The sequence below is a fragment of the Dermacentor silvarum genome, chromosome 9 (assembly GCF_013339745.2).
Source record: "Dermacentor silvarum isolate Dsil-2018 chromosome 9, BIME_Dsil_1.4, whole genome shotgun sequence".
NCBI lineage: Eukaryota > Metazoa > Arthropoda > Arachnida > Ixodida > Ixodidae > Dermacentor > Dermacentor silvarum.
Genome location: NC_051162.1, coordinates 133,684,306 through 133,704,782, shown reverse-complemented (window position 1 = coordinate 133,704,782; position 20,477 = coordinate 133,684,306). Strand labels below are relative to the sequence as shown.

The 20,477-nt window shown below is 44.5% G+C and overlaps 1 protein-coding gene across 15 annotated transcripts in view; it reads right to left on the bottom strand.

Annotated features, from left to right (window-relative positions):
• Positions 1–2,622: 2,622 nt before the first annotated feature.
• Positions 2,623–20,477, bottom strand: part of LOC119464404 (zinc finger protein 318-like) — a 74,615-nt gene continuing 56,760 nt past the window's right edge. For 2 of the 15 annotated variants that reach the window (XM_049656236.1, XM_049656238.1), the window contains 4 exons: positions 15,305–15,706; positions 10,862–13,941; positions 8,704–8,779; positions 2,623–2,992 (listed from right to left, as the gene is read on the bottom strand). In XM_049656236.1, the coding sequence (XP_049512193.1) occupies positions 2,886–2,992; positions 8,704–8,779; positions 10,862–13,941; positions 15,305–15,706 (3,665 nt within the window). In that variant the 3' untranslated portion in view covers positions 2,623–2,885. Of the gene's footprint in view, positions 2,993–8,468; positions 8,529–8,703; positions 8,780–10,861; positions 13,942–15,304; positions 15,707–20,477 lie in introns of all 15 variants that reach the window. The other 13 variants (XM_049656239.1, XM_049656237.1, XM_049656242.1 and 10 more) reach the window with 13 other exon arrangements.

The following is a 20,477-nucleotide window of genomic DNA, read 5'->3' as shown; positions in this document are numbered from 1 at the left end:
CGAAATTTTCGTCTTCCTTGCTTTGTTTACCATGTCTGCAGTATGTTTATTCATGCCAGACGGAACAAGGTATCTTGATACTTGTGCATGAAGAGACTGAGCAACAGGACAGCGTTTTGTTCCCAGCTGTAAATCTGGTTATGGCAAAGGACGCGAAAAGTTTTCGCTCTTTGCTTCGCCACCTGATCTTCTACTGCACCAGTGGCGTCAAAAAATTCCTGAAGGTAAGCGAGCGCTTAAAGCAATAGACAAAATATGTGCGCAACACTTCGAGAAGCAGCTTATTTTTGATGATTATTTCAGCAAAGACAAAGGCGATGTCCTACTAGATGTAAAGAAAGTGCCTCGACTTCGAAGCGGAGCCATTCCTTCAATTTGTTTAGGGAAGCCTGGCGTAGCTGAATGATGCTGAATACCAGGAGGAACCAGAAGACACCGATGCGGAAGGACGAGAGGAGCTCAATTTAAATTTCTCTACAACTACACACAGTGCAGGTGCCTTTCCTTGTAGAGACATGCCATAATTTAGAGAGAGAGAAAGGGAAAGAAAGACAAGGAGGTTAGCCAGTGTAAATATTGGCTGGCTACCCTGTAAATTCTCAGCCTTGCCTTCGAGATGATTCCCACAGTTATGCAGACACATAATCAGAGCTTCTCTTGGGAAATAATGAGCAGGAAACACTGGCAGGAATTCCCAATTATTATGTTTAATGAGAATGTGGCGATTACGCTCGCAAGAGAACTGGGCGACACGAAAAGCACTGCGAGAAACAAAGAAGCAAGCGAAGCATCTTAGCACTTTATGCATGCTAAGATAAAAAGAGTGATAAACGTCAGCTTTGCATTAAAGGCTTCTTTTCGCTGTCGTCTGTCATTGCTTGAGATCACCCAAACTGCCATTATATCACCTTACCATTTGCTATACTTTTTCTTTCCGTCTTTATTTATTTTCTGTTCCTGTGCCTTGTAAAAGTTCCATGTTGGCCACCTGACAAATTCCCTGCATTTGGCCTGTATAAAATAAATTAAATAAAGTGATACATGACTTGTTTCTCCTGCTAACGTCACTCCGTGAACCGCAAGAGCTATGCGCGCTACAAGCGTCAGGGCGTGCGCAGAGCAGCCGACAAGCAGGTGCCGCGAGACGAGTCCCCGTGCCTTTGCTCCTTCAGTTTGTTGGGCCTGCCTCTCCTCTGCAAACTTTTTCATCATTCGCAGCGCCGTCTGGCGAACACGCCGTGAAGTAGGAGCCGGCGTTACAGAATGTGTCCCTTCCAGACGAGCAGAGTCGGCGCTCCTGTCTTATCTTACGCCATGGAGTGGCCACAGCGAAGAATGCACCATCACATCGGTTAAATCCTATTTTTTTAAAAACATGCTTCCATTAAAATAGATCCGTCAGTATATTATGTATTGCTCGCAGGGTAGCTGGCTGCTGTCCCTAATGGAGACTAATAGCGTAACACAATTGCAATGGACAAGCGCTGATACTTCACATTCCAACAACAGTGGCACAACAGAGTAGCGAGTGGAGGATGCAGTTTCCATTAGCACATGCTGCAATTTCACGTAGAAAAATTTACTACTCATCTCGAAGCACATGAGCCCAGCTCCTGACCTAACTGGACGGAGCTTGGCTGCATGTATTGGGCTAAAGCAATGTTGATGCAGGCTAGTCTGTTACCGTTCAATATGCTGTGCAATTTTCATGGCCTGCCTACGTGACAGCATCACCGCACTTTATTTGCACTCAAACTGCCATAGTGATTCTTGGCCAGCGCTGGCTCCCCATAGATCATAGTTTTGGATGCAAGTGGAATCAAACGTATAAAAAATTCAAGCATATCCAAAATTTTTGCCCAGCCTTAAAATATACTCAACCCTGTATAACCAGCTTAAGTTCTACCCTTCGCACACACCTCACCTAACCCTGCTGCCAAGATTCAGATGCTTCACTGCTAATCACCCCCTCCCAATTTTCTGCTACACCATGAGTAATGAAATGAGCTTGCTTTACAGCAGCTTTTGCTTCTGCCAGCAAAATTTCAAAACTGAACTAGTGCCATATAAAAGCATTTAATTGCACTGAACTCCATGATGATCTTGGTCACACCCAGCACTCAAAACCCCTCAAAAAGCAGGAGAGATGACATCCTGAAGGTGCTGATGCTTCTTTCCAGGTCTTAACGAAGACAATGAACTTCTCTGTGGTGATGAAGGTGTCATAAGTTGTCTTGAAAACCTACCTGGTGACACCAGTTCTCTCTCTCTTTTTTTTTTTCGGAAAGGGCTGTCTGCCCGTTACTCTGTCACAAAAATGTAAGCAAGAAAAAACAAATGCTGAAAAATGCACTCCCAAATTTTTCAAAGGTCAAATAAATTCAAATCAGAGCTGACAAGTCATAAAGACATGTAGCTAAAAACACTTACACTCACAATCTTCTTTTTTTGCCTTGTTCTTGAACACACTGGCTTCTTCATGCAGGGCATCCCCTGCTATTCACATCCTACAAAAGTTATCCCTTGCAATGGCTCTCTGCAGTTCTCCAGACAGTGCCTGACAATCCAGAGCATCATCCCATAAATGCTATAATAGGCTTCCCAATTGGATACTTCAGATACGCTCTTAGTAGAATGTCTTTATTGAATGCATTAAAGGCATATTACACAATCAGGAGGGGATCACAAAAGGGAAAACTGGTTGTACAGAACTGCAATCACACATAGCTGACTGAAGGCAAGGAGTAATTCATGTGTTTACTAGCAAAGGAAATTAAAACAAATGCACCATGTATGCAGTAACAAATGACATAACAAAATAAATGTAAGAAATGCTTTAAAAAACAATGAAAAGAAAAAACAACAGAGAACAGTCTGTCCCCAATTCATGCTTGATCCATGACAACCATGCAGTCATCGTCGTCTTCATTAGGCGCCACGTCGTCCGAGCATTCATCCACCACCGCGAAGTCTCCATCCAGGACACATTCATCTGCGATTTTCATTTTAAGAAATAACACTTGTTAAACTTGTGTACAAATCTGAACAAAGAACTGCAAAGCTTTATGCTTAGTTTGCATTCACTATCAATGCCCGTTTCTGACTAAAAACAATAGCATATATAACAAGAATATGGAGCATGTGGTAGCAATCTTGTAAGCAATGCACTATATTCGTAACTAACCTATAGTAGCACAGTTCAATATTATAAGCCAGTACTGTATTACCAATAAACTGATAACACAATGTTGTGATCTACAGTCATTGGTGAAGCTGAGTTACACAAAGTTTTAGCCTACCAATCTATCGATGTGAAAGAACAGCGTAGTACTGCAGTCAAATTATTACTAGCTACCATATCAAAATGGGGGATATTCAAAATGTGTAGCGATCTGGCAACACTGGCCACGTCAGCCATCTTTCCAGAGCTGTAGTTGCGAAGTGCCTGTGTATTGTGCGTTCAAGTGTGGCTCGGTGAGTGTCAGTGTGTGGCTATTCAGGACTCTAAAATGAAACAGACTGCTTCTTTGTCCTACGATTACAGTAGAGGGAACTTCGTTTTCACATGACGCAACATTGCATATGATCTCTCACTCGTGTGCCGTGCACTGCTTAATTCTTGCCCTTCTTTTGTGCTTCAGGTATTCATAAGTATTGCGGAATTGTTTACAGGACACTGTTTACAGACACTATGGCTTCAAGCACCGCCACAACCATGAGCAAACCCTGCAAATACGCAGTTAGGCGCACTATATGGTGCAGCGTCTCAATATGACAGCCAGAAAATGCCGTACACAGTAATTAAATGCCATGTGGAAGTATCAGAAACAAGTGCCCACACTATTCAACTGTGCGGTTGGTGAAGCAGCGATAGCTAGAGGTTTGAGTACACAGGCCTTGTCTATCCCTATGCCTTTGGGGAACTGCTGTGAAGATGTGTAGAGCGATGTGCACCGACTTTGTACCCCCTCTTCCATTTTTTCTCATATATAGCAAACTGCTCTGATAAAGTTTGCAGAGCTTTCTTGACCTTTCAGTGAATAAATGGCGTTGTTAAATACTCCATCTGCATGCTTACGCTAATGTGTCAAAGCATTTTGCTCACATTTCTTTCCGTACAAATAAAAATAAAAATTCTGTTGCCTCATGCTGTCTTCTAAGAAGTTTCCTTTATTTTTAATTCACCTGGAAAATACTTAGACCAAAGTGTATGCCACAAAGTCCATCAGGTGTTTCTCATTCTGTTTCTGAAATTATTTTTTTAGCCGCTATAATGCTTAAATGTCTCCAAGTGTATAAAACAGCAGTTTATTATTGCTGTTTTATACACTTCTACACTATATACAAAAATAGTTGCGCTCATATAAACAAAACAGGTGTACGCATTTCTAAAAATTTATTGTACCGAAGCAAGTGTTGCCCAGTTTGAGCACTACCGTAAAATTACGTGCAAGCGCCCCCACCCGTGCAAGCGCCCCCCCCCGTGCAAGCGCCCCCCCCCCCCCCCCACTTCACTGCTAATTTCAAATTTCCGCGCCGTTCTGGGAAAGCGTCCCCCCCTTCCCCCCTCCCGCTCCGCAACAACATTGGCCTGCCGCATCCAGTCCACGAAAATAATGGCAAACTCGGCAAATCGCACTGGTGCGCCATTCCAACAAATCATGGTTGCACCCGGGTGCCCCAGTGGGCACACGTGCATCGGGGCGAACTGCAGCTGGCGGTCTGCAGTTCACGGACCGACGGCGAGATCTGCCTCTCACACGGCACAGAGGAGTGGTCGCGGCTATGCTCTGGCGTCGCCGGCAGCTTCACCGCTGCTAATCACTCGCCACCGATACTTTCGCTAGGCCTTTTCCATTTCACTTCGAATCTGTAGCAGAGGGCGCTTCAGAACGAACCGCCGATGCTCCCAAACAGCAATGTTTTGTTACCGTCGTTGCCGCTTTACCCTCTCCTCGCAATAATTTCACACGAAGAAAACATGCTGATATTTGCAGCGCCACCAGCTGCGATGCGAGCATGGCCGAGCCGCGGTTCGCTGTCCACCGCCGGTAGCCATGCACTGCAGCTGAGAGCTTGACTTGTATTGGAACTCTCATTAGTGCTAAACGTATCACTGTGGACATAGTTTTTAATAAAGTGAACATTACGCGTCACTTTACTCTAGCGCACATAATTTTGCCTGGAATAGAAACTGCATAACAAATGTTTGTGTCGCCGGTCGCGGCTACGCGTCGGTGCAGCGTCGATGCGCTCTTTCTGTAGTTCTTTCGGTGGTTTTGAGAGTGATAAACACCACTAACAAATGTTTGGCTTAATAAAGTTCATGTTCAATAAAATTTTAATGCCATTCCCACTGTGCTTTTTTAAAATTTTTTGCAGGAAAATTTTGTCGTTGCCATCTTGAATTTTGGTGCCATTCTGGGATAGCGCCCCCCCTAACTTTGCCGGTAATTTCGACTTGCTTGAGGGGGGACGCGCTTGCTTGGAATTTTAAGGTAATTGAAATGAAGCTGCCGTTGCAGAAAAAAATATAATAAATACTAAATAAATTTGGTAGGAGGGGGACGGCTTTTCTTTCATACAAGTCACAATAAACAAAAGAAAAGAGGGAACGAGATGGAAAATGTCTGCACTGACCACTGTCTAGCCGATTATATTTTATCCAATTTTCCTATGCCTACTGCCAAAATAAACAAGCCTAGCTTGTTGCCAGCATTCCCACAGACCCCTTGCTTTGCATATAGCAGCAAACAGCACTGGGAGTATACCACAGAACAATGGTGAAAGCAGCAGCTATGCATGTAGGTATGCTGTTGAGTAAGCGGTTTTGCTTTGTCGTGCCTTTGGCAAGATGGCGGATGGAGCTTTGCTACAAGTTGATAGATGGTGCTTGACATATTGAATATCCCCTATTACAAAGAGCTTCCACCAGAAAGCATTAAATAGTGACAGAACCTGAAATGGGTCTTAAAAATGAATCTCCCACATGTTCACAGTCAGACTAACTCAGAAACTTATTAAGCAGCATGTGGTGTGTACGTTTTGTAAAAGGAACACTAAAGCTAAACCCCAATCTGACAAAAAGCATGTAGAATTCCCAGAAATCATTATAGCACCTCAAAAATAAGAGTTAGAACTCGATGACCCTGTGTTGTCTAATGTTTCAACCAATTTCTGTTCCAGCAGATTACACAAAAGAAAACCAGGCACTGATGTTACCAGCAAACATACTTCACATCCTGGCATCTTTAAACATTCTACCTCAATTTTCCTTTTACAAGACTACATAAAGGACAACTAGACACATGTCTTCAGCAGATATACCTAGAGAGCAGTGGGCCAAATATGTATCTTTGGGACTGACAAGGAAAGAACTAAATGCTTGCACTAAAGATGACAAACAGGACACAAAATGTGCTTGGTGTGGACTTTCAGCTGATAGTGACATCCAAGGTAATTGCAATTTTGGATTACAGCAAATTACTTTTTTTGTTTGAGCAATGCATCACATAGGCACTCACATAATACAACGCTACGCCTCACTAACCATTTAGATGCTTCATTAAAATTTTTAAGAGGTCTATGAAACGAATCGGCACCCTTATTAACTTTACGTTTGAGTGATTACCCGCATACAGCTATTGCCCACTTCCAGCACTATTGTAGGCTAACTACAACAAAATTTCAGACAACGTAAAAAGCCTAGTTTTAGATAATGTCGATGTAGAACAACCAACATTCCAAACTTTACTTTTGAGTTACGAGCAGATGCGTCATGAAAAGCAAGCAAAAACAGACGCTTCTGACACTAAAATTCCAAAGAAACAAAGAAAAAGCACCATTGCCATTATGGTTTGCTGCAATTGACGCTGAAAAACAGTATGGCATGTGGGCATAACCTTCATAATCACGTAGTGCCTGTAGCGTGTTGAAAATCGGGGGTCATGTGCTGGGATTTTTATCATCCGATAACTACAAGGTATACAGGTGTCCTCTACTGTGGTGCTATTTAAAGGCTCTTAATAAGGAAATTCGACAATTATCAATGTAGCTGCTTCTTCCAAGATTGCTTCAGTAGGTTGTAATTTGTTTAAACTGATTATGACAAAATCAAATTTGTTGCAGGTGGCCTTTAAAGGGTTCCTGAAACAGTTCAGACAAATTTTGTAGACGCGTAGGGTACAACTACAGTAAAACATTAGTGCTCCAATTTAGGTGATGCATCTCATATTGAGAGAGCTACGAACGATTACAAGTTACCCTCCTCCCTGGCCATGCTTTTTCTCCACAACTCATTCGCCGAGTGATCGGGGCTAAGCTCCGCCATCACTGGCTCTGCGTCATGATGGGACGTCTACTTAACGTTGTCTTGGAGCCAGCGCACGAAGCCTTTCCAACCTCTCCGCTAGCCGCCTGGCCATCGATCCCCGCAAGAGCTATTTAAGCAGCGTAAGCAGCGTGCGTTGCGAGCGTTCTGTCGCAGTGCCGAGCGTGTCTGGTATACCGGTAACCAGACGCAAGCTGGACGTTTTGACGGATGGGCGGAGGTGTAAAGTATAGCCCCTCCATATTACTACCACTGTGATGAGGGGGCTTAAGCGTAAACTTGAACGGCCTGAGTAGCCTGCACGGTGCCAGCCACTTCGTGGCGCAGAGCTTAACCAGCCAAACGCTGAGCTGGTTACTTGGTTACTGCTATATTAGCTCTGTTTGTCTGGTTGAGCTCTGTGCCACCAGGTGGCTTGCACCGTGCAGGCTGTTGACGTTTGCGCCTCCGCTCATTTGGCAAAACAGCCCAGTCCGCTTGCGCTTGCGTTTACCCGAATACCGGACACGTCAAAACTGTCTATTGTGGCTGTAATCTTTCAGCGTGAAGTGATGGCCGCAAACACGTAGATGCTAGTGCCTATCAGCTACCGACAGCCCGATGCGCTGCAGCCACTACGCTCGTATGTTGCCTTGCAGAGGGACACGATGGCACAGCTTGACATGACGCCATGTGCTACATTTGCAGCCCACAAGGATGATCCATGCTTCTCGTGAAAAGAAAGCTCATGACTAACACTGACAGCGCAGCTTGCGTCAACACGGAAAACACTGTCACACAGGCAGACGACACTTGCTGTGTGCCAGAAGTGCTTGAGTGTAGTGATAAATTGCCGTGTACTGCCTTTACTTTTAAAAAAAATAGAAACAAGTTAACTAGCATTCCAACTATTACGAACAACATTTGTTCACCATAAAGTTGGAAAAGTTATCGATGACGCAACCTGGGTAGCCAGTCGGATAGCTCGCCCAACTGATGTTAATTGGGCTAACAATGTCAATTTGGAGGGGGCGGCTGAAAACTCAGGGAAGCGGCGCTGCTGCAATTGGTAGCAACGCACATTTTTAAAACCTTATAATAAATTGCATGCTTTACGTAGAGCGCTTAAATTCGTCACTTAATGATCAGAAGGACCTACCCTAATGACTCAGTACGCTTGTACAAAATCGTCAAAATTGTTTCAGGGTCCCTTTAAGAGCTGCAAGAAACATGAAAGCACCAAATAAACATGGCTTTCTTACACAGTGAACTGCACTTTTTCTACAAAAGCACTAGCAAAAAAAAGGTTCTAACAAAGCGCATGTATAGCATGACTGCATGTATAGCATGACTGCATTCGCCAACAAGGCAAATTGTGTTTGGTGATATCGCACCTTCAGTAGAAGCTTTGGCGTCATCAAGCACTGGCTCAGCAGCACCTAGTGACGCATCTTCGAGTGGCACTTCACCCTGTCGGTTTGATCGTCCCAAATGGTTTTGCAAGGACATGGGACGAAAGAAAGAGAGCAACAAAGATGCATTTCATGACAACTAAAAAATATCAATGTGGCAAATATAATGAGGCAGCAACTTATTTAGGCAAACACAATATATTTCACAAGAAGCAGGAAGTGCATCCACTTGAGGGAACAGAACGTGTTTGTTGTACCACAGTGGAGACCTCATTATGATGAACATCAATATATTTATTGCACAAAGTGAACTTAAAATTGGCATGCTAATATCAGTGCATATTGAACACATGCTTATAGCAAATATTTAATATGACAAAGGTATCTTCATGTCAGATGCAACTTTGTTATAATGCCCTTACAAAGTTGGCAGCGAGAAGAAAATGAACATGCTGTACCCTCAAAAAGGATGCTAGCAAAACAGACTTGACGAAAAGCCAAGTGGCAATAAAAACAAGCAAGTGACCGAAGAAGATACTTACGCTAGGCCATCACATCGAAACATATCGGATTTAGTGCAAAACAGCTACTTCACGATTCACCAGAACTGCTTTGATGGCAACTGCAGTCTTAACCATCCATTGGTGCTTTGCACGAAAACCATCGGACAACACGCCCCAGATCAGGTGACCTTGCCACATCTTTTTGATCGCTGTTCGCATTGTTTTCCCCGAGGACGTTGATAATAAAAACTTCGTTTTAGTAACGGCGAGCTAAACTTGTGATGAAATTCTCATGGCGTAGCTTTTTGGCAGCTTAGGCGAAGGCATTGTGGCTATGAGGACGATCATTAACGCAATCGTGCAGTGCAGACATCACTTCTGGTCGAGCAGGCGGCAAGGTGCCAACATAGACTGCCACCTTGAGCCTATTCGGCATGCATAGATTTTGAACAAACAGTCCAAAATTTGCTGAAAGAGAAACAAAGTTTATGCAACATTTTCAAGGCACTTCAAGCATGACACACCCAACTGCTAAAGTTCAAAACGCAACATACAAATGTAACTGGGCAAGTTAGTTTGTCACATACAACAATATACTGGTGGCTGAAAAATGAAAAGACTGGTTCAAAATTTGTGAAAGGCATATGTCTAACATACAAGATGGTGTGACCTCCAATTTATTGACTTCACTAGAAGAGGAAATAGATATTGCTGTTTCAAAAGATCACTTGAGTCCAATTCAGGTACATTTAACTTTTAACAAGCAACAAGTCGGGTCAATAAGTAAAATTATCTGTAACAGCCAGCCGATTCAGAAGTATACCACAAGCAAGAGCTGAACTCAAAACAAATACAATGTCACATGTTTCAGCAGTTACTGTTTAAGGAGAAGGCAGCTTTCTTTTGAACTGTGAGTGAACTTCAGACACATGGTTGCAGTCTACTTATGGCAGCATTCTACACAGCAACACAAACTACAAAAATCAACTCTAGCAGCTAATGAGTTTCTGCCTTGCACGATGAAATACTATCAGCAGCATGAGAACTGGATTATCACTGGCAGAGTGACAATAATGACCAAATAGTGTGTGCTTAGACAGCCCTTCCTATTGTGGCACAAGATGTAACTGCTCTGAAAAATTAAATGGTCTAAGATTTCTTCACTACATGCAGCATCATGGAAGTCCCCAGGCTGTAATCCCCATAAATGTCAACATTCTGCTTTATGACTTCAAACTACCCACTTAGTTATGAGGGATGCCGTAATGGAGGGTTCTAGATTAATTTTAGTGACCTCGGGTTCTTTAACATGCACCTAAACATATGTACATGAGCATTTTTTCCTTCCGCTCCTGCTGGAATGTGGCCACGGTGGCCGGGCATCAAACCTGTGATCCTGTGGTCAGCAGCAAAGTGCCATAGCCACTGAGCCGCCGCGGAAGTTCGAAGTGCCTTATCTACCTCTTCCCGTACCCGCTCCCTTGCTCCTTCCAAGATTCTTGGAAGGAGCAAGGGAGAACAATGACCATAAATACAGTAGCTTGACAGGTAACACACCCACCAGAAATGATTAATGGCAGAGAGTGGAAATAATGAAAGGTCAGAATGCTGAGATGCACAGTCCTGCTGGGACTCACCAAATCTGGCTGCAGCTGGCTGCTCGGCTCAAAGTCTCCGTCGCTGAGCTTGTTGTCTTCAGATCTTGCACTGTCTCGAACCACATCCCCCGCAGCCACCGCATTGGCCAGTGGCTCCGCTGAAACAGAGGCGCTGTTAAAGAGGCCCTCCCCAGGCATACTGTCGTCGAGGGTGTCAGTAGCGTCCAAAATGGCAGTTTTCCAGTCTGGGCAGTCGTCCAGAAGGCTGTCCAGGCCCAGTGTTGTCACTACAGGCACAGAGCAATCTCCTGCGGAGGACGGCTCGTCAAAGGACGCAAATGGGACCTCAGCATCAGCTTGGCAACCAAATGTCTCTCTTATGCTGCCAAACTCTAGGCAGCTTTCGCTTGCATCGGCCATGTGTTCTGCGTGTTCTGCTGCTTTGGCTACGCTGTTCAACACTTCCTCCTCTTCCATTACAGTGCTTGCTTCTTCTTCACATTCAACAAACTGTGCCGTAGTGATATCTTCCATAGCCAACTGTGTGCAGCTGGTGGCACTGGCTGCCTCTATATTTTGAACGAATTCTTCACTGCCTTCGACATTACCAACCGGTAGATCTGCATAAGTCTCACGCTCACTTGTACCATCTCCACATTTTAAAGCAACATTTTCGCTCATGACTACATCATTTTCTGATACATCTGCAACAATGAGCCCTTCAGTGTCCTTGTGTGGCGGCTCTTCCACTTTGGTAGCGAGCATTGTACTCTCTTCTTGAAGCATCTCATCCTCTCCAATGAAAGGTTCCTCACTGTCACCGTAGTTGACGTCCATTCCACTTGAAATATTGTCCTCAATCTCAGTGGCAGCACTTGAACATGAATCGCCCTCAAAATTCTGGACTTCTGGAATCAATGTCTCGCCCTTTAAAATACCTGAACTTTGTACAATGTTCTCTGCTTCATTTTTAACATTTGACATATCTTCAACAGTGTCAGTCTTGTCATCCAAGCTAAAGTCTGCAGTCACCTTCTTGCCTGCCGAGAGCTCCTCAGGTTGAGAACAAGTGCTTTTAGTTTCAGCAGATACAGCTTCCTGGCCTGTTCCTGTTGATGCTGGACCAGCCTGCAAGCTAAAATCACAACTTAACAGATCACTCTCTGACAAATTAGAGGCGACTTTTTCTGAGTCATAAGAGGGTGTTGTATGACACTGTCCCTCACTCCCTGTTCCTAAAATGTTTAGTAAACTTGAGCCGCTGCCTTCAGTTACGTCTACTTTGTTAGCTTCAATGGATACAACAGCTGCCATTTGCTGCCCTTGCAAAGCAGAACTACAACTGCTAGTTTCAGACTGCTCTGTAACTTGCATATTTCCTGCTTCGCTGGTTTCTCTGCTATGCAGCTGTTGCGTGTTCTCATTTGGTTCCAAGGCCTTCTCACCTGTGGAGCTAGCGGTGGCTTGTTCAGCATTAGCTTCTGGGGCTTCTGTCTGAACAGAAAAGCATGGCGCTGCCTCACTCTCATGACTAAGGGAAACATTGGCATAGACCTGCTGTTGGGAGATCACACAGACTTCAAACTTCTCTTCGGCCTTGCCACCTTCATTATCGGCGGCAGAGCTAGGAACATCAGCCATGGTTGCATCCACACAGCTTTTGCTTATGGCAAGTGAACTGTCTGAGGATATTGGTGCGACTCCTTCAGGCGATGTCACTTCATGAGGTTCATAATACTGCGAGGCTTCACCTTGTGATGACTCTGATGGCTTCGTTGCCACAGCTTTGTTGACCGGCTCTGCAACAGGCTGAGCGGCACTCTCCGAGGCAACATCAGCAGCAGTAGCAACAACCTTCACATCTGCAGCTTCTCCTTCTGGTTTCGCAACCTCAGCAGCAGTAGCAACATTCACGTCCACATCTTCTGCTTCTGGTTTCGCAACATCAGCGGCAGTAGCAACCTTCACGTTCACATCTTCTGCTCCTGGTTTCGCAACATTAGCAACAGTAGCAACATTCATGTCCGCATCTTCTGCTTGTGATTTGGCAACATCAGCAGCAGTAGCAACCTTCATGTTTGCATTTTCTGCTCCTGGTTTCGCAACATTCATGTCCACATCTTCTGCTTCTGGTTTCGCAACATCACCAGCAGTAGCAACCTTTACGTCCGCATCTTCTGCTTCTGGTTTCGCAACGTCAGCAGCAGTAGCAAACTTCACGTCCACATCTGCTTTTGGTTTCGCACCTTCAGTAGGTGGCTTGGTAGCCCTTGCATCAATCACTGCAGTTGCAGGCTTAACATCACCTGCAATGGCTTCCTGCAAGTTTGCAGCTGCTTCAGCAGTTGTGGCGCTCAACTTCACGTCCACATCTGCTTTTGGTTTCACACCTTCAGTAGGTGGCTCGGTAGCCCTTGCATCAATCACTGCAGTTGCAGGCTTAACATCACCTACAATGGCTTCCTGCAACTTTGCAGCTGCTTCAGCAGTTGTGGCGCTCAACTTCACGTCCACATCTGCTTTTGGTTTCACACCTTCAGTAGGTGCCTCGGTAGCCCTTGCATCAATCACAATAGTTGCAGGCTTAACATCACCTGCACTGGCTTCCTCCAACTTCGCAGCTGCTTCAGCAGTTGTGGCGCTTAACTTCACGTCCACATCTACTTTTGGTTTCACATTTTCAGTAGGTGGCTCAATGGCCTTTGCATCAATCACAATAGTTGCAGGCTTAACATCACCTGCACTGGCTTCCTCCAACTTTGCAGCTGCTTCGGTAGTTGTGGCACTCGTGTCTTTCCCATTGCTGGAGTCAATGGAACGTTCAGCAGCTTGCGTCGGCTCCTGGGGCTCTTTAGCAGTGGGTGTTGCACCACTGGTGGGTGCAGCCTTCTGGAAGGGAGTGAGGGTGGTGGGTGTCGGAACAGCTGCGTTTCCTGTTGGTGTCACTGGCACTGCTGGTGGCTCCGGCTCATCTGGTGGTGGCGGAGGCGGCAGCCGCAACACTTGCAGGGGCACCACTGTGTTACACGTAACCCTGTTGTTGTTGGGCTTGACGTAGCCAGCATTTTCCACAAAAGGTCTGCCATGGGTTAGTAAATGAGGCCTCACATGCAAGGTAGCTGAAATGAGTTTTAGAGGCACCTCATTAGGCCGCTGAAAAAACTTGTAGAATGAAAAAACGTTACTGAGTTCAGAGAAATGCACAATTACTCCAGCGGCACACAGTGTTACTTTTGCATAATTTCTCTACGTGATGTGCTTTGTTTTGACTCACTTTTCCAAATGTGTCTGACAAATTTGCAAAGACTAGCAGATATTAAAGTAGTAAGCCTCAACACCATGTGCTCATTACATGCAACTAACCTTGAAGACTTTCTATTCTGATGCTGAATAAAGTACAATTCGCAAGTTTAATGCATGTTACAATGCTGCATTTTGTGTCAGGACTACCTGGACTGTATTTTGACTAGGATAGCTTGTGTCCTGTGCCAACTTATGAGTCGGTTACATGTGCTGAATGTCAGATTGAATTCCTTACACATACAGTTATGCATGCCTCCCAAACTCACAAAAGAAGTCAAGTATAAATCTACCCCTGCAACCTAAGCTATTCAATTTTGTGTGTTCATCATGACTACAGCTATTTAGGTTCCAATGCAAGGCTGTAGATGACAAAGAGCTTTACAGCCTAACAGCAGATGTTGGGAGATGATTCTACTACTTTGAGATACAAGCGCAATATAATAATCATCAGGGAGGATGGAAAAAGAACTTGAAAGGTACATTAAAGAAAAATAGGTTGAGCTGTATTAGCAGGTACCTTTGAGAGGAGGCTTGATAAGCCACAACAAGCTCAAAAATGAATGACAGGTGGTGTCACCACCTTGAAATTCCCAAAGTAGCTTGCTGTGACACCATGGATTTTGACAGCATCTGCGCAGGCCTAGTTAATTTTTTATCTGGGCTACACCGAATTCCAAAGGAGCTAACCACTGCACTGAGCAAGATTCAAGTACTTTTACTTCACTACGACAGTCCAAATACGAAAAAATACTTCGAAATCAGCAATGTCACACTGACGTATCAGCACTGGTGTTTGGGTGCGAAAATCAAGAAAATGATCATTTTTCAAATTCTCTTTTAATAATCAACCTATGACTGTGAAATTAACAGGGTTCTGAAAGAATACTTTATTAGTCTGAACTGGTTCAGGTGTTTCTCCTCGTGTCCCTTTAAAGCACAGCATGACAGGTTCCATTGACCACCTCACTTAAAGAATAGAGTAATGGGCTTCCCCCACTTGTCTTTCTTAACCTCAAGGGAAAACCTGAAGCAAAATGCAGCATCTCTGGCCTCTAATGCTGACCTGTCCATGCAGCTTTTCATTCACTAGTTTAGCCTGGCAAAACAAAATGGCAAGGAATTCGTGCGATGGAACTAGCATGGCAGCCTGTATGTACAGCGTAAGAACTAGCGTCTCACCTGTGGGTGGCGGTACATTCAAGGGTGCCAGAGTTGGTGGTGGCACAGTGGCCAGGTACTGCGGTGGTGGCAACAAGGTCCGCTTCGGTGGCGGCACCGGGAACATGGGCGGTGGCACAGACAGGTTTGGCAGCTGTACCGGTGGGGGTGGCGCTGGACCATACGCTGGTGGCGGCTTCACTGGAGCGATTGGCTGAATATCATCCCGCTCAATGCCAAGAAGCTTCAGGTCCATGTCTTCCTCGGTCATGCTGGCCCCAGGCACGCTTGGCAGTGAAGTGACCTTGGCCACAACTCCAGACTTCAGGGCCTGCTTGCGTGGAGCTTGTGTAACAGATGGTGTCGGAGTCGAGGGCGGCTTGACTGTGGCCGCACTGGTCGTCGTGGGCACCTGGGCGGAAGCTGCACAGCAAGATAGAAACATAAGTCACCACCTATCGCAGTAATAAAAATACAGCTATTACGAAGTTATATCTGACATGAAGATACCTTTGTTATGTCTGATACACCTTCATTACATGCCAATATTGATGAAAAAAGCTTAAATTTGCTCCATTATATTTCAGTTCATTATAATGAAGTTTGACTGCAATATTTAAACAAAAGATTGCAACTGTTTGAAGGCATTGAGCATGCTCAGGACAATACTTCTGCCAGGGAATTGAGAATAAAGGTGACATGTCACCTGACTAGACCTCATTCCCATACATTGCAAATAGCAGCAAACAGCAGGGAGGAACATTCCAATCATGTTCACCAGAAGACATGACAAGACTGTTTAGATTACACCATCAAAACTCCTCATAAATTTAAGGTAGAAAAAGAAATACGGATCATACAATTGGAGCAATAAACAATACAAGCAGGTCTCATTTCCTTTCATGGAATGGCCTGAATGACACCTTTTAAAATGTACACTCTTTGTCCAATTTATGAACCAATTCTTTAATCTAAAGTCTCAGCTACCTTTTACATCCTTTAGGCTATCACTGCAGTTATTATACACATAAAAAAAAAATGTGCACTTTTTTGAAGCTTATCTTTTTCCCCCAAACAATCGTCAGCGCGCCTTTTCTTTAATGCTGCACTCTTGGTACCATGGTTTTGGACTGTTGCTTTTAATGCGCATTTGCATAGGTACTGTGGAGGAGGCTACCCCACAGCAGACAAATACTCTAGCATAAGCTCGCTCTTTATTTGAGTTTCGTGGCGCTGCGCCAAATATTGCACTCATGACTAGGAGGTCATCAGCTAAAATTTAGTGTTCGATAGAGGACATTCTTTTTAAAAAGATATTTCTGCCTTATTATACAACTTTCCCCTATGACTTCTGCCGTAGATGTTTCTTTTTCCTATGCTTCGTCACCAGGCCCGACACGGAAGGTTCCAGCCAAGGGGAGCAAAGCAACCACGCGTGAGGAACGCAGGGGCTGGTTAGGTAGATGCCACTTTAGCCGCCACAGACCGATGAATAATGGCATGTTCTTACTGCAAATTCATTTCATTGTAAAATATGCATTTCCATGTTATACTGGAGTTCTTGTTCATGGCTAAGAGGTGCATACACAGAGCATTCTTATGTGCCATGTGCTCCTCTTGTTGCCAACGGCCCTACCACTTGCAAAGTGCCAAAGGCGCACTGTGAAGCGGTAAACCTTATGTTATGTGTGCCCCAATGGCATGGGCCCAACCACCACCGACAAAAAAGAAACCACTTTCAATTTGCCGTTTAGGCTCTGTATCGGCCGCTAAATGGAGGTGAGGTTTAAGCAACGCATAAACATGCCAAAGCGCATCTTCTTCCGTAGTACCTAGGCAAACGCACATTAGAAGCAAGAGTCCCCAGCAAAAAGTCCCCAGATTGCTGCAGCAGAACTTCTTGTGTAGCGTCGTCTTGAATTAGGAATCACGCTGTCGTCTAACCTGGCCATTTCCAAGGCCTAAAGATTATTTCTGTCAGTTGGTTCCGGTGATGCTTAACAACCTCACATTGTTGCAGTCACGGAAATGAATGCCAAGGTGACAAGATGTTGCTGAGGATATGCTATAGGTATGTTCCCTTAACCACTCATTAGTTTCGAGTCAGTGCTGTGTCTTTCTTCGGCTAGTCTCTTGTTGTTTCGTGCTGTTTTAAAGTACAGCGGCCACTTGCAAGCGCAGCCTGAAAAAAATGCTCGCACCGCTCATTTACGTTTTTTTTTACAAGCAGCAATAGACAGCTTTATTTTAACGTTAGCGTAATAGCGGGGCGGGGTTAAGGAAAATAGCACTACCAAACCGCAAACAACTTTGCAGAATGTGAGTTTTAGCATAGCGTGATATCATAGTTTACGTGCGGGACGCTATTCCATTACACTTTGAATTTCGCATACATGGTGCACCTGAGTGATTCTACCTGTGTGTGCATCCGGAAAATGCGAGAGGCAGCACAATAGAAGCTAGGAGCGCGTTGTATTTGTACTTTCTCTGTCAGTCAATCTGCGGCGAAACACTACAAGCAGTACAAGCGGTCTACCATAGCCTCTGAAATTTTCCGATCTCAGAGGCCATATGCCATCGTTGCACCTTTCTCCGAACTTCACCGATAGGTGGCACTGGCATCTCGGAGATTTCCTTCGTTAGGCTTGGATGCTTTTGAAACGAGAAGCTATCTCAAAAACTCCTCAAGGTTATCCATAACATCTTGTCGTCAAAGCGGCCCGAGACTAAGCAAAAGCTTTACACAGTCATTACCTACGAACCAAGTGAATTCTACAAAAACAACGCCAATTTCCGTTCAAAGCGGGTGGCCGGGACCACCACCATGTTTTACGACTATGTAAACCACACAAAGATGGTAACGTTAAATCTGAGGAATTGCGTGCGTACATTTAACGGTATGGGTCGTTAGCATTCTGCGCATGCGCATTTCAATCCCGCTAAGCCCGTTAAACTAAAGCTGTCTATTATCGCACCTAGCCTCGTTGCTACACGAAATCAGTAAATTTTGCCCAGTCATGACATCTCGATAGTGTTGATGACATTAGGTCCGGCATTGTGAGACAACTTTGTTATCAACTTCAGCAATGCAACGAACGAGGCTAGTTTGTACTCGTTCTTAGTTTTTGCATTTTTGTACTTTCTTTCATGTCATCTCAGCCCAAAGGCACCAACACGAAGACGTTACAGACTCAGCTGCTAAAAGAGGATAACAATGCCACATGTTCATTTAGTGCTTCAGTTTTCAAAAACAAATGTCATTTATAGGCTAAATGTACAAGCGATGTTACTAAACATAATTACTTGGTATACTTCAGAAAGAAATGTTCCTTGAGAAAGAAAATATATTTTCCGGGGCTAGCTGGCACATTTCGCTCAGAATTAAAACAGAGGCACGAAAAGTGACATGGACACAATTGTAGTTGGCACTCATCTTGGTTGTACATATCCATGTTGCTTTAAGCAAATTATTCCGAGTTCAAGAAAAGATTGCTTTTGCATGAATTTTTTTTCATTTTTATTTGTGTGTGTGTGTGTGTAGGGGGGGGGTCTGGAAGCATTCTTGTCATCTGCTGTCATTTCTAAAGCCTAAGATGCTGAAGCAAAATGGTCCTTGCAGATAGGTTACTTTCTACAACAAAGCCAGAATTAAATTAATTTTGTAGCATATGTGTGCTTTGTCATACAAATAGTCTGCTTAGCACACTGGCAATAGGAATATGTATGCTACGGTATGTTCCTGACTCATAAGGTCTAATATCCCAAAGCAACATAGGTTCTGTGACACACACTATAGTGAAAGGCCCTAAATTAACTTTGACGACCCCTTTATAACGCAAGCAATGCTCGAAACCTATGGTCAATACTCAAGTTTTTTCTGCATTTCTCCAGAATAGAAATGTCGCTGCTGTGGCTGAAATTTGAATCCACAACCTCATACTTGGCAGCAAATCACCAGCGGTAATACATAGTATATTGTTAACATTCCGTTACGGTCATTAAATTTGTCCATGTTATGACAATGCCAGTATTAGAGAGAGTCCACAAGATCTGCATTGCTCCTAAGAAAGTGACTCCCTGCCTTGCTTTATGCTCATAACCCAGAATGACACACTATGGTCATCAATTCACAAGCAGCGAAACTTGCAATTCACAAGTGACTCGGGAAGCTTGCACTAGTACACCATTAGACAGTTGTATACAGAAATGCCACAAGGTCACGTAAGCATATAACAAATTTGTGTGATTATGGTGTGTGTACCAACCAGACAGAAAAACAAACTTATCAGCCTTCCTGGTAACAAATAACAAAAGTACATACAGTGAAGAAATTATGGCAGAAACCATCCTCAGTGATTACCTAAGCTAATATGAACCATTTTGCCCCAGCATGTGGCATAAAGCCTGTATGAACTCACGTCCTCACGGAGATATGCTCGCTCAAGGACCACCACATATGCGAGCCGCGACACCCTGACCAACACATGATCAGAACCAGAGGCAATCGCTACACGCCACACCAAATTCGTCTTCAACAAAGTGCTTTTGAAAGTACACGTCTGCACCCCACAAGTGGCGGTCCTCCAATCAGCACCACTTGGTCTCAGGGGCCTGTTCAGCAGCCGTCAGCTTGGCGTGCCCGTTCTTCGGCCGCACATCGATTCTCTCCTTGCTCGCACTCCACGACTGCGCATATCTCATCGACTCATCGCTTCGCCTCCTGCCTTGCTACTTCAGCACATATCGCGTACCTCTGTAGCCTCTGCAGAGCCTTTGCACTCTTATGCTCCTCTTCTGCTTGATACATTTGAGGGCTCGTATCTGCAAGTAGAGGCCTACGCACAACACAGCACAGCTAGCGCAACTGAGCCATGCCTATTTATGGCACGCAGACCCGTACGGGCGAGTGGAGCAAGGAGAAGAAGGAGGCGCCAAGCCAGTAGAGTTGTGCGAGCGGGCACATGTGCATGGAGCAAGGAGGGGCCAAGCCAATACTGGCCAGCGAGTGGGCGCATGGGGGTGACAAACTCTCTGACCTTAGACAGCCTCGCGTTTAAACTTGGCTTCAACAAGAAAAAAAAAAAAAAATGCTTCACATTTAAGCAACTTAGAATTATTCAGAAAAAGTTCCTTCAGAACCAGCATAAAAGCACCTCTAAAGACAAATATGACTTTCTTGAACAAGCTGTAGAAT